General features: G+C 40.2%; 1 protein-coding gene across 3 annotated transcripts in view; it reads left to right on the top strand.

Annotated features, from left to right (window-relative positions):
* LOC146493178 (polyamine-transporter SLC45A4-like) overlaps positions 1 to 12,813 on the top strand; it is a 53,462-nt gene that overhangs the window by 31,706 nt on the left and 8,943 nt on the right. For all 3 annotated transcript variants that reach the window (XM_085147732.1, XM_085147733.1, XM_085147734.1), the window contains one exon: positions 11,508 to 11,696. In XM_085147732.1, coding sequence (XP_085003858.1) covers positions 11,508 to 11,696 — 189 coding nt within the window. The remainder of the gene's footprint in view (positions 1 to 11,507; positions 11,697 to 12,813) is intronic.

The following is a 12,813-nucleotide window of genomic DNA, read 5'->3' as shown; positions in this document are numbered from 1 at the left end:
TGTGTGTCGAAGGGAACAATTGTACTTCAGGCTTTAATGTGTCACGTTTTGAATTAAGAAAATGCAGAAGTGCCACCTCATTACATGGCTGACCTACTGTACTCGTCATTACATAACATTACCGACTGATCACTGCCGATCGGCTTCATCGATCGCTTCTTTGGTAGTGAAAGGACAGCAAATGTTGCCAGCTGGAGCATCCTGTGTGTTATAGGTCAGCCCCAGCCAGAGACCTGACTCCCTGCTGTCAATCACACGAGGCCGTATATCGGTGCCAATGACAGATAGCTTGAAAGAGCAAATTCACTCATTCAGTCTGATTTCACTCATCAAACTTCGCAGTCGGTGTAAATGTCTCCATCTGTCTGGCTCTCCTTCCTCTCTCCATCTCAGTGGGAGGCTCCTAGTTTACTGCAGTGCTGTTACATAACTCTGCTGACTAAAAGCAGCTGCGTGTGTGTGCATGTACATGCAAGCTTCATGCATCTTTAATGCCACCTTTTACATAGTGAGGACAGTTAGTGGTGGATTTTGCCCCTGTGTTTTAGGACTCTCGCTCACGCAGAGGATAATATCTGCTCTTTTTTTGTGTTAAATGAGCTGGATAAACGTCTCTTAAAGCAGTTTCCGGTCAATATAAAACAGATTTGTGTGTGCATGCGTGTGTGGAGTGTAAAAACCCACCTTTCTCTCAAGAATAGGGTTATAAATCTGTGATACACACACACTCATCTATATCAGGTAGAAATTTCTTTGAGATTTCTTGCTTTCATTGATTGAGTTAGCAGTTTGCTGTATTTCTCCCTAATAGGCACTTTGTTGATTACAACCTTGGTGGTGGAGCTTGCCTACTTCTATCTGCATTTTCTTCAGTGTGTGTGTGCACGCGCCTTGGTACTAGCATCTGTGTGTGTCTGTTGTGTGATTGATGCTCTCACCATCTCTTGCTGCTGGGAAGCACTGTGACTCATTCCTGACTCTCCTGATGTCTCCCTCTGTCTGTCTCAGGCATTTCTTTCTATCCACTCCCCAGTCACCATGAACATAAATGTTGGGCAAGTTTGCTTTTAGCAGATGCCACAATACAATAATAATAATGCAATGAATCAGCATTCCCAGTAGGGGTGGGCGATATAAACGATATACGATAGAAACAATATAAATTTGGCCAACGATAGAGATTCATAAACCGCAAAGGATTCTGGGAACTCGTGGCAAGAGGTACTAGCGCACGCAGGCTTTCAATTGAAAACAGTCACGCAGAGATAAAGAGAAACACAAAAAATGGCAAGAAGCTGTTGTATTATTTATGAAAGTTGGGCAGCACGCTAACGTATTGTGTCCACTCTGTGTGCTCGTAAGGGTCTGACCCTTTCACTCCTTTGATTTTTTTCCTCGTATCTTTTCTTTGACTTTTCATCAAGTCTGTCTTTGTACAGACCGGCATTGTTCTCCTTCGTTTTGTACATAACTTTTTTGGGGGCAAAGGAAAAGCAAGAAGGTATTGGAACCGGAGAATGAACGTTTTGCGGTGCTGCAAATGCTTGCGTTTGATGCGGTACTTGGATTGTTTTGCCACGAGTTCCCAGCATGCAAATTGCATGCTGGGAACGTGACCTTCGCGCATTGCATCATGCAATGCGCGAAGGTCACGTGGTCTGTCAATCTCTATACCAGGTAGTCCAACTTCAGTAACCCTACAAACGCCACTGCTGTTTAGTTTTCTGTCTTCATTTATATCGGAAGTGGTAGCAGAGCTGTACGTTTTAATTAGTTTCAAAAATCTCTCAGTCAGAACATGGTATGTCATGTTTAGGTGGAAACTAGCGAGCTAACTTCCTGCTAACTTCTAACTCCGTTAAATTTTATAACTTTTGTTTTCATGGATGCCTGGATGTTAAACTTAATTGTTACGGCTGGTAAAGCGGCAACGCTGATGATTTTATTAAAGATGAAAGAATTTAGACCGTTTTTAACTCTCAGTGTTCGTTTGACTTTGGGACCTGAAATGGACAGAGTTTTGGACCCAGATTACTCCGCGAAGCTCCTCACTACGGCAGCTGTAATGCTCTGACAATCCATCAAGCAGTGCGGCTTACCAAAGTTGTACTAAAACATTTTTTAACAGATTTCTGCACGCTAAAATTGGTTCGAGGTCAGTAAGCACAACCAAAATTCATACATAAGGAATACTCTCGATTTTTGAGAAAATTAAAGGATTTTAAGTGTGCCTTATAGTGTGGAAAATATGTTATACAGAAGAAAAGAATATATCGAGATGTATATCGTTATCGCACATGCTTCAAATTATATCGCGATATGAATTTTAGGCCATATCGCCCAGCCCTAATTCCCAGCTCTTCCAGGGCAAATGGCAGGTTAAAAGGAAAAGCATGAACACCAACAGCAAATTACAGCATAAAATGTCCTTTGAAGCTCAGTTTGTACTTCAGCAATCACTCGGTTTAATCTTCCTTCAAACCACTTTCTTCCAGAATAAATTAAAAAGGTAAATAACAACATGAGGATTTGTTTTCCTCACAGATATACGCTGAAATTTTACTTTAACATCAGCAGATATCTGTCCCAGACTTCAAAGATATTAATTCTACATATTTGCAGATTTTAAATGAGCTGCAAGAAGAACTCTTCTTCCCTCCTGCTGAAATCGAACCCACTGCCAAACACTTATCAATAATAAAATATTGACCATAAGAGTCTAAATTTTAATTCTGCCCTCACGGCCCCATCTGTTACAAACCACATTTCTTCCCTTTCTTTCTTCCTTCCCCTTTGAGTGCTACACCTGACTCAGTTTGCATGTTTTGTTTATTTAAGACCACCTGCTTCCTCCTTTCCTCTCCTCGCGCTCTCTGTCTCTCGTTCTCTCGCTCTCGCCCTCCTTCCTTCCTGCCCACTTTCTCCCATCATGACCTCTACCCTACTCTCACTTTTCACACCGTTTCTCTCCCTCTTTTCTGGACCCTTGTCATTTTTCTTGTGGTTTTCTCACGCCAGCGCAGGATATGAAAGGATTGTTTTTGGGGGATTTATGGGAGAATGGGAACGGGAGGAATGGGAACGGAAAGAGAGAGAGAGTAGAAGTGAAGGGCTGGAATAGGAGAGAATAAGATTGTTTGTTTTGTAGGAAAAGGACTGATTGTTTGATTTTACGTTTGGAGTTGAGTTTTGTTGTTTTCCAGTGGAGCTAGATCATTTACAGTTAATGGTGCGAGAGAGGAGGAGCGAGACCAGGTACCAGTATGTTGGCTCAACAGGCTAAACAATTAAGAAATGTAAAAAAAAAAATTAGATTGGTTGTAGTTTATTATTTATTCCTAAATTTTATATATATATATATATATATATATATATATATATATATATATATATATATATATATATATATATATATATATATATATATATATATATATATATATATATATATATATATGAATGGAATTTTGCAGAAATGCCCAAGAAGTGCGTCATCTTCAAATGATTTGTTTGTTATTTGTTGTGAAGAAATAAACCCCTTTAGTTTGAGCGGACAGAATAGTCACAGCTAGAGTGGATAAATTAGCCGACAGAGTGGGCGAAGCAAAACATTTCTTCTGAAGTTTTTCTCTGTAACCCACTGCTGAGTCCACAGTTTTCACTCTACAGGCGTCATTTTATCAGCAAATTTAGGGAAAATTCGTCTTCTTCCAACTGTGTACTTTTCAAAAGTGGCACACTTGCATTCTTTGATCTGGAGGCATTTGGGTCAGAGCAGTGCTGTTCGATTGCCCAACAGAGATCAATTATAACTGATTAAGAACTTTTGGAGGAAAAGCAGAAATGAACTCTCGCTGTCTCACTTATGTGACCACATTTTTAAGCAAGGAGCAAAAAAGAAGTGCAGATGTGTAGAGCAACTTCTTTGGCTGCTTATGTTTTTTGTTTTTCTTTAAATAAGGTGAATATGAGTTACACTTTGGAGGATTAGACTACTATTAGACAGTTAGATGACTTAGACCAGCAGGAGCAACCATCCGTGTCTAGCCTCTCCTCCATGTGCAAGCATTTCAATCTAGAAGAAATTTAAGAAGTGATATTATCAGATAAACTTTAATGTTTGATATCCGGGGGCCAGAATGGGCCCACTGCACACATTTACTTCTTACAGTTTAAGTTTGAGTTTAAGCCCAAAGAAGCATTAATTTATCATGTAGAAAAACTGCAATGTATTGTTGAAATTTCACTTCTTATTATACATTAAAATATCTCTGGGATTAAATGCATAGTCAAACTTCTTTACCCTGACAGAAAGAGGAGTTTTTGCTGGTCCGGCCCACAGGAGTCAAAGTGGGGTGGACATGCCCCACATTGTAAAATTACTTTGACATGCCTGATCTAATAGAAAATGACTGAAAACGGAAGCGATTTATTCGGACACTTAATTATCAGTCACATACAGACAACATGGAGCTGTCAGTGGTATGAACTGAGCATCACATGTTTAAGTTATGATTATTCCAGCTGCCGGCTAATATGTCAAACTGCCTTTGATGTAAACTTCTTGTTACACTTTAGCATTAACTTGATTTAAGTTGGTTATTTTGTTTAGACAGCTCTGCAGATGATTAAAGAGAGGTGTCACTCACTATTGTCGTACTTATATTTGTTAAACGCGTCTTGCTTTGAAACCCCGTTATAGCAACAGAAAGCATCTGATAGATTTTACAACTTTTGGAGAAGTTTTTCGCTCAACATGTAGCTAAAGGGAACAAATTCAAATGAACTGTACAAGAGAAAACAAGGAGGGGACTGTTGTGAAAATGTGAGAGAAGCATGCAGGCTGTAAGTGATCTGAGGACTTTCTTTGCAGAACATAAAAGCACAGTGGGAGTAATTTATTTCAAGTAGTTTGAAAGTAGTTTGCTCAAATGAAGATCTCAGTGTGAACTTCAGGTCAACCTCAGATTCATTGTCCTTTTGATTGACACTAGAATACAGCATATCTTGATATAGTGTTTCAAAGCTGCTTTATTCACAATAAAAGTGGTTTGAAAACAATTGAAGCTACAAAGTTTTACTGTGTATTTTACAGTGCAGTGACGACAAGACACACATGAAATCTGGGATGAATAGGAGATTTGTGTTTCCAACAGTCACACATTAAGCTCAGTTTTTAGTCCGTGCGTGTGCGTGTGTGTGTGTGTGTTCAGGAAATGTGCGTAGCTTTAAAAAAACAACAACAACAACAACAAAAAACAACTCTTTGATGATAGACGGAGGAGATTGAACATTTTTCTTTCCCACAATCAATTGGCGATGCTTAACAGCCATGTGACAGCCCGAATATGAACTTTTTCTGTCCCTCTATCTTCATTCTTCCGTCTTTCCTCCCTTTTCTCCTCCTCTCACCTTATCCTAACTCTGTTTTCAAATGCTTTGATCTTAATCCTTTCTCACACTCCCTCTTTCTCTCCGTTTCCTCCCTTCCTTGTCTGTTACTGCACTTGTTTCTTGTTCTCTCTTTTCTAAAATGCTTCCTGCTTCTTGATTCTCTCAGTATTGTTCCCTGTGTGAGTGTGCATTTGGCCTTACTGTACTCAAACTGTGTGGGAACTCAGCTGTGTGAGCTCCTTTTTATTAATATTATTATTATTATTTCCATAGGTGAGACTGTAAGTCTGTGTCTATGTGTGGGAACTGAGACATGTGTGTATTTCCTGCATGTTGACTGTGTTTCTGGTGTTTTGTGTGGGAACTGTTTACTAGAAACAGTTTTCCTGTTTTGATGTTGACAAACCTACCGACAGACCGATTCCTATCTGCTGCTTTGTCTCCCGCTTTATTGCCGTGCCACTGTTTGACTTTTTAACAGGTCTTGCGTTTGTGGCTTTTGCATGTTATGTGTTATTTTTGTGGGTATTCGTGCGTTCTTGGGTGTGTTAGTGTGTGTTTATGAGAGAGAGAAACAAAAGATTGAAAAGGGTATTAAAAAATTGAGAAAAAAACTTAAAGAAACAAATTGTTCCTCAGTCTGAACTCACCAAACAACAGGAAGCACTGTGTGAATGACACAGCCATATTAGGAGCCAGGAAGCAAAGGTGATGGAGTCTCCGTGGCGACAGTGTTCCCAAGACCTGGTCGCCACGGTGACAAGGGTCAAGCCTAGTTTATGGCCTGTTCATGAGAAAGAGAGAGGTGAACATTTGTACGGGACAACAGGATGATGAGCTGTAAAGTCAAAGTGAGGTCAAAGGCTCAATGTTCCTGCCACTTAAAAGTGCTTATAGCTATGAATTTATATCTTCCTCTGGAAAAACATACAAATCGAAGGTGGCAGGCACAAGGACACACATTATATCCACCTGTACATGCCTCACAGACCAAGAGACTTGACCACAGTGCTCCTCAAGACTCAATGAGCTCTCTGTTTGGATGAGTGGGGGCGGAAATGTACTTGTTGATAAATCTGTTTGTTGATACGCTGAAAATGAATAGCCTACCATTTAAAAAAATGTGAAGATTTACAACTTTTCATCATCTCTCATGAGATAAAGCTGCTTATCTCTAGAGTTTAGGTTGTTAGCCAGACAGAGCTGTAGTCCATAAAAGATGGATGTCACTGGTTTGTGGACACAGATTGAAGTTGCAGTTTCCACACCGTCAGAGACAACGTGACGGACTAGCTTATCAGGTAACGCTAGCAAGCCTAGGCGATATGGGTATATCACACAGACACAAATACCTGTTGATTAGTAAGGTATTTAAAGAATACTAGAATGTCATTCACTAAAGCATAAGCACAGACTTCTTTGGCATCTGGAAACCAGATTATTTATCAGTTAATTGCAATAAAATCCTCCAAAAAGCATTTAAGAAGAGGCCTCTGCGAGGTCTTTGTTGGCTGTTTTTTTTTTTCTCTCCCTTTAATTACTCATATCCTTCATTAGTTGTAATAATTAATAAGTCATTTTTTTGAGGCTATAGCTATGGCTATGGCTATAGGTAATTATATTTGCATAGTCCAGCCTGTTGTTTTTCTTTGGCAGCATGCTGAGAAAACCTGAGCAGCAGTATGTAATGCACTCTGCTTCAAGTGAGTCACATCAGCAGCTGTTACAGTAAAGAAATGTGTCACAGTGATATCAGTTTCGGTGTGATTGAAGCTAACCGGCTTTCATCCAGAGTCCATGACGACACCTCTGCTGTGAGTGAGTGCCGATGTTGCTGATCAATGTGTTTAAGCGCTATAGCGGATGAAGTCTCGACACCTGGAGTTCACTTGATCTGCTAATGAAAAGTTTCCAAATGTAAATGTAGGCCGACTTGTTATTCTTGTTCAACCTTCAGTTGCCTCTGCCTCCTGTTTCTTCGCAGTGAAAAGCGATGGAAAAGATTTGCTCCTTGTGAAATGCAGTCTCTGTTTTGACCTTTGCAGCAATCTAGCAAAAGCAAAGGGATGTGAGACTGTCTCACATTTCTCACTGCTGCCTGTCCAGCTCTCAGTGTTCCTATGAGAAAATGCAGTTTAACCTTGAAGTTGCTGTTTCTGCTTCAGAGTTTGTGGTCTGAAGATAGCCTTGCAGATCTGTGAAACAATTCCTGCCAAACAGAAACATGTGATTCATCAACAGCAGTGAAAACATGAAAATTACCATGATTGCAGCAGACAGTTTCACATGATGGCAGGGTTTTGCAAGCAAACAACTCCATTCCCACAAAATTCCAGGAAATTTCTACACATCAACATCGGACATCAACACTGGTTATTTGAAAGAAATGAGTCAGATTAGATTTGTCGCCTGGACTTCTATGGACTGATGAGGATTGTGTGAAAGGATCTTGACCCTGCACCTGACATGGTGACCTCGGTGTTTACCGTCTGTTCGTGGACTTCTGGGGAAGTTTTAGATCAGGTCTTGATAATTAGATATGGTGGCACTCAGTTATTGACGTCTATCTCTTAAAAGAGGACTCCTTGAGAAAATCGAAAGTCCATTTAAAAATTCAGATAAGTCTTAATCTTCTTTCAATTAGATTTGATGCCATCAACTCACTTGCTCTCTCCAAGTTTCTTCCATCTGTTGGCCCACTGAGGAATTAACTATCATTGGCATCTTGCTTGTATTGATCAGCAGTTCTGCATTTCTGCTGTCTCTCTTCTTATTAAAGTGAATTATTGCAGAATTAACTAAATAAATAAAAAAAACTTTTTGCTAAAACCACTTAAAGAGATCATTTTAGAAACTTCTTCACACTACACACAGGTAGGTATTTATTGCACTGTATTAAGGATTATAATTTGAAGTAATGCATTAGTTTAGCTACGTATCTCCTGTGAGTGATTTCTTACATTCATTGCAGTGTAATCTTTACATGTACCCACACATACATATGCATATAAAGCATACACAAACTCTTTCTTTTTCTACTCTTTAATAAAGCGTACCTCAAAGCCAGACAGTAGAAAGAAAGAACGAAAATGTGAAATGGCAAACACAAGGTCCAACTGCAGTACTGGCTGTAGGCCATAGTGACTTAAAATAAAAGTGATAACTGTAATGTGACTACTAAATTTGGGACCAGGAGTTTTATTGCTGTAACCGTTTAGTTACAGCAATGTGCTACTCTTTATTGGTTATATCCACAACACTGCTGGTGGCTTCTGCCCAAATTGGCCTTTAGATTTGTGTGGTTCAGTAAATAGTGGTCAACCCTCTCGTTTTGCCATTAAAGAGGCGTGGTGCTTTTTGAATACTTTGAAAGTTAATTTCCCAGTTTTTAAGCAGGGTTCAGAGAATGACCTCATACCTTTTCAGTGTTTCAATGTCTCTCCTTGTCTCTGTGCGGCAGCCAAATGGCATTCATTTTTCAGTGAGCCACATCAAGCGATAGTTTGCCAGTGAGACAAGGATAAAGTTGTGATTGAATTATTTGCAATTCAGCTGACTTCACTTAGCTTAAAGGGCTGCCTGCCTCCGCCTCCTCCGCTTCCCATCTCACTAATGCATTGATAACTAAATGGGCGTGATGACTCAAAGAAACTCGATTTTACTTTCTGTTTATCAGTGAAACAAATTAGGAAAATTTTATTATCTGACTGAATACACAGACTTAGAAGCAAATAAAAGTAATGCCAGTTTTCTGGTTTACAGCTATATCCTTTTATCCTATCACTCCACTCAGATAACTTTATTTTTTTCCATCTGATCCCAGTCTAGTGTCACTGTTTAGCAAAACAGTGAGTCTGACTGGTTTCACTAAATGCCGTGGATTGAGAGCACGTTTCAAAAAGTCAAACGCAAGGCTTTCCAAGTATCTTGACAAATCCTACTTGATACCTGCCCTCAAGGAGGAAGTGCTGAATCGGCAGAGGCAGCATGTGGGGGGAAGTCAGACGGTTTGTAGAAGCAAAGACTAAGCAAACAGCTTGTTTAAGAAGTGAGAAGTTGTTGCCTCTGGGTTTGACTCACAGCTTTGCTAAAGTCCCGATGATTTTCTTCTTGCTTGCAACACTTTGTATAAGTTACAGGTGTAAACAGCTGGCTTGGACACAGCCAACACTGGATCCCAATGGCTGACTGATGGCTGATCATTCTTAAATATCTTCCTGGGGCAGATTCAACAAAGTGCCTCTCCTGCTCCACTAGATCCTAAAGTGCTCTATTGCATTGATATCTGGTGACTGGGGAGGTTCTTTGAATGTAGTTAACCATCTATCATGTTCAAGAAAACAGTTCCAGGTGATTTAGTGTGCTATCTTGCTGGAAGCAGGTCATCTTTCCAATGTCTGAACACTTAAATGCACTGAGATGCTGACATGTGATTGGCCAATTAGATATTTGTGTTAAGGAGCTAGAAGTGGTTCATTTCTGAACTGTGTGATGTCATGTGGCTTTTAAATGGACCAGAAATCTGTTTTACTTTGCAGTAACCTTATCTCTGAAACACATTATGAGATTAGCAATGTATTTTTAATCTTTGATGATGATAATCAACAGTGAATTTATGCTAGGTTTATAAAATATTAAGTACATACTTCAGGTTAAGAGGGGTTAAGAGCTATTTTTGCTGGCGACAGGTGTGTTTGATGGGTTTACACAGTGTTGAGTGGTATTATTGAGAGATATCAAAAGCATGTGTGCGTTTCCATTAGTTTGCTGCATCCTAAGTGTCTCTTTAGTTATTTCCACTGGCCCATCCTAATTTGGGGCCCCATCATTCATCGGATGTGTTTGAAATCCTCACCTGGTTTCCGACGCTGGAAATTCGGCGCATAAAGATAATTAAATGTGCGCTCAGTAACAAGGTCACGTTCACATAACAGTCTGGGTTATGCTGAGCTCAATCCATTTAATTCAGGAAACGAATGTTGAATAGAAAAATAAAAGTTTTCCTGTCTTTCTTCGCTCCTATTTAGTCAGAAGTAATACTTTCCGTTTACTGCTTTCAGGTTTATGAGTTTATTTAAGCAGTAGTTAATAAGAAATGCATAAGTGCTCTCGTGCTTTCAGAAGAAGCAACAAAAAGGAGATTTCCTTCCTTCGTTTGAGAGCTCATAATTGAATTGTTTAACACAGGCGAGTCACTGTCGGGGCAGTTTCTTTTGTGTCGATTACTGACAAAAGCCTGACTAACCTGATCACTGAGCCTCCACACTCAATTTTCACTCATTTTCTCTGCATTAAAAAGAGCACCGGAGTCTCTGTCGAATTCCTTTGTGCGGTAATCCAGGGGGAACGTTAACACACAGAAGCTCAGCAGACCTGAGATAAATCCTGCCGTCGGGGCCGGTTGCTGTGGCTTTCTCCTCTTTATCTTCGTGTAGGCTTTAACAGAAGGTGTTGAAAAAGTCAGCCTCAGGTCAGCTCTTAGGTAGCAGCAGTAACAGCACAAACAACCAATTTATGTGGCAGTGCACTTCACCTGTGACTGCGACCTGCTGTCACATAGTGAGTCACTGAAAATTCTATTACCCGATTGCAATATTACATGTGTTAATTAATATCAGATAAGCAGGATATTATTATGTTAATCATGATGACAGTGAGCAGCATTAACCAGCAGGCTGGCTGATTGCTGGTTTTGTTGAAAGAATCGTTTCTGCTGTTGGATGGATGAAATTATATTTCTAAATAATTGTAAGCCAAGGATGTCTGTATGCAATGATGCTGAACAGTCTTTTTATATGTATCTAATCATATAAATAAAGTTATGTTTAATATTAGTGTCACAGTTTATGCCACCTGTGGCTAATTTAAATTTTGCAATTGCCTAATTTCTGTATTAAAAAAATAAAATATTTATTTAATATTTAAAATATTTATATTTATTTAATATTTAATATTTATATTAATCAGAAATTATAACTCAACCTGAACAGTTTGAATGCAGCTTGCGCCCCCTGGTGGAAGCACAGTCGCATCTGTGTTGCGCACCTGTTGTTAGCTCTCACTGTCTCTGTCTCTGCTCACACCTCATCTGTCTCTGTGTCTGTGCTGTGCAGGTCTTCCAGAGCAGTACTACAGTCTGACGTGGTTCCTCAGTCCAGTTCTTGGCCTCTTGTTCACTCCTCTGATCGGCTCGGCCAGTGACCGCTGCACTCTGCGATGGGGCAGGAGGAGACCGTTCATCCTGGCTCTCTGTATAGGAACACTGATTGGAGTGGCTCTGTTTCTGAATGGATCACTGATAGGTACGTTTTTGGGGTTTTTTTTCTTAATGAGACATTTTCTATGTGCATTAGCTGAGAAGAGAACAACAGAGCAGTTATAGCAAACCTCACTGTAGGGGTCAAGAGTTCAGGATTTTCCTTTAGCCATAATATAATAGTGTGACCCATAATCAAATGTGTGCCTAATGTAGAACAATAGTGTACGGGGCCTGTACACATCTCTAAATATAACCAAATGAAATGTCAAAGGAGTTATAAATAAGAACAAGAGGTGTGTGAACAGTTTTCTGTCAGCAAATTCTATTCAGTTTTACTCACGTCTATTCTGTTCTGCCTCTATTCTTCTGCAGTGGCACCCGGGTCAATTAAGGGCACCAGGGAGGTGTGTGTGTGTGTGTGTGTGTGTGTGTGTGTGTGTGTGTTTGTGCTGGAGGGTTAACGTGGGAAACAAACAGTGACCTGTCTGAGAGAAATGAGTGAATAAATAAGAGAACGTGTGCGTTTCCATGTAAGTATAGGCGAATGTGTGTGAATGAGCCAGGACGACATGGGAAAGCTGTAGTAACCTGTGAATGAATGTGTGTATGTGTGTGTGTGTGTGTGTGTGTAGCTGTAAGTGAGTGTGTGTGTTGACATGGGAACACAAGAGCAGGCATTTCACAGGGAAATGTTTCCTGTTTGCTTCCCCCTTTCTACCAATCACAGTTCACTTCCTGTCTGGGTGCCTTGCTAGTGCGTACCGTGGCTCCATTGTCCCCCCACCCCCTATACACACGCATACACACAAATACACAAAACACCCACATGTACACAAGCGCACATACTGACACGCCGCTGTTCTTTCTACGAATGTTTCTATTTCCCTGATGTTAATGGATTTGAGTTTGTCATGCTTAGTCACACTGCCTCAACAACACACAATACACTCAAAGTGCACACCCCACTGCACACTGTGTTGTTCACATACATTTATACAGCTTCAGGCCCTCGGGGTGCAGGGGGGGGCAGACCGGGTCACAAATGTCATGTGGTACACAAGGTCACACACGACATGCAACGCAGTATGGGAAATGTGCAGTGACCTGTTTGTGTCTATAGCTGCTATTGTCATTCAGTAATGTGCTGTTAGCTCTTACCA

Source organism: Neolamprologus multifasciatus, chromosome 22, assembly GCF_963576455.1.
Source record: "Neolamprologus multifasciatus chromosome 22, fNeoMul1.2, whole genome shotgun sequence".
Lineage (NCBI taxonomy): Eukaryota > Metazoa > Chordata > Actinopteri > Cichliformes > Cichlidae > Neolamprologus > Neolamprologus multifasciatus.
Note: the sequence above shows the minus strand (reverse complement) of the source record. Positions and strands in the feature narration are given on the sequence as shown.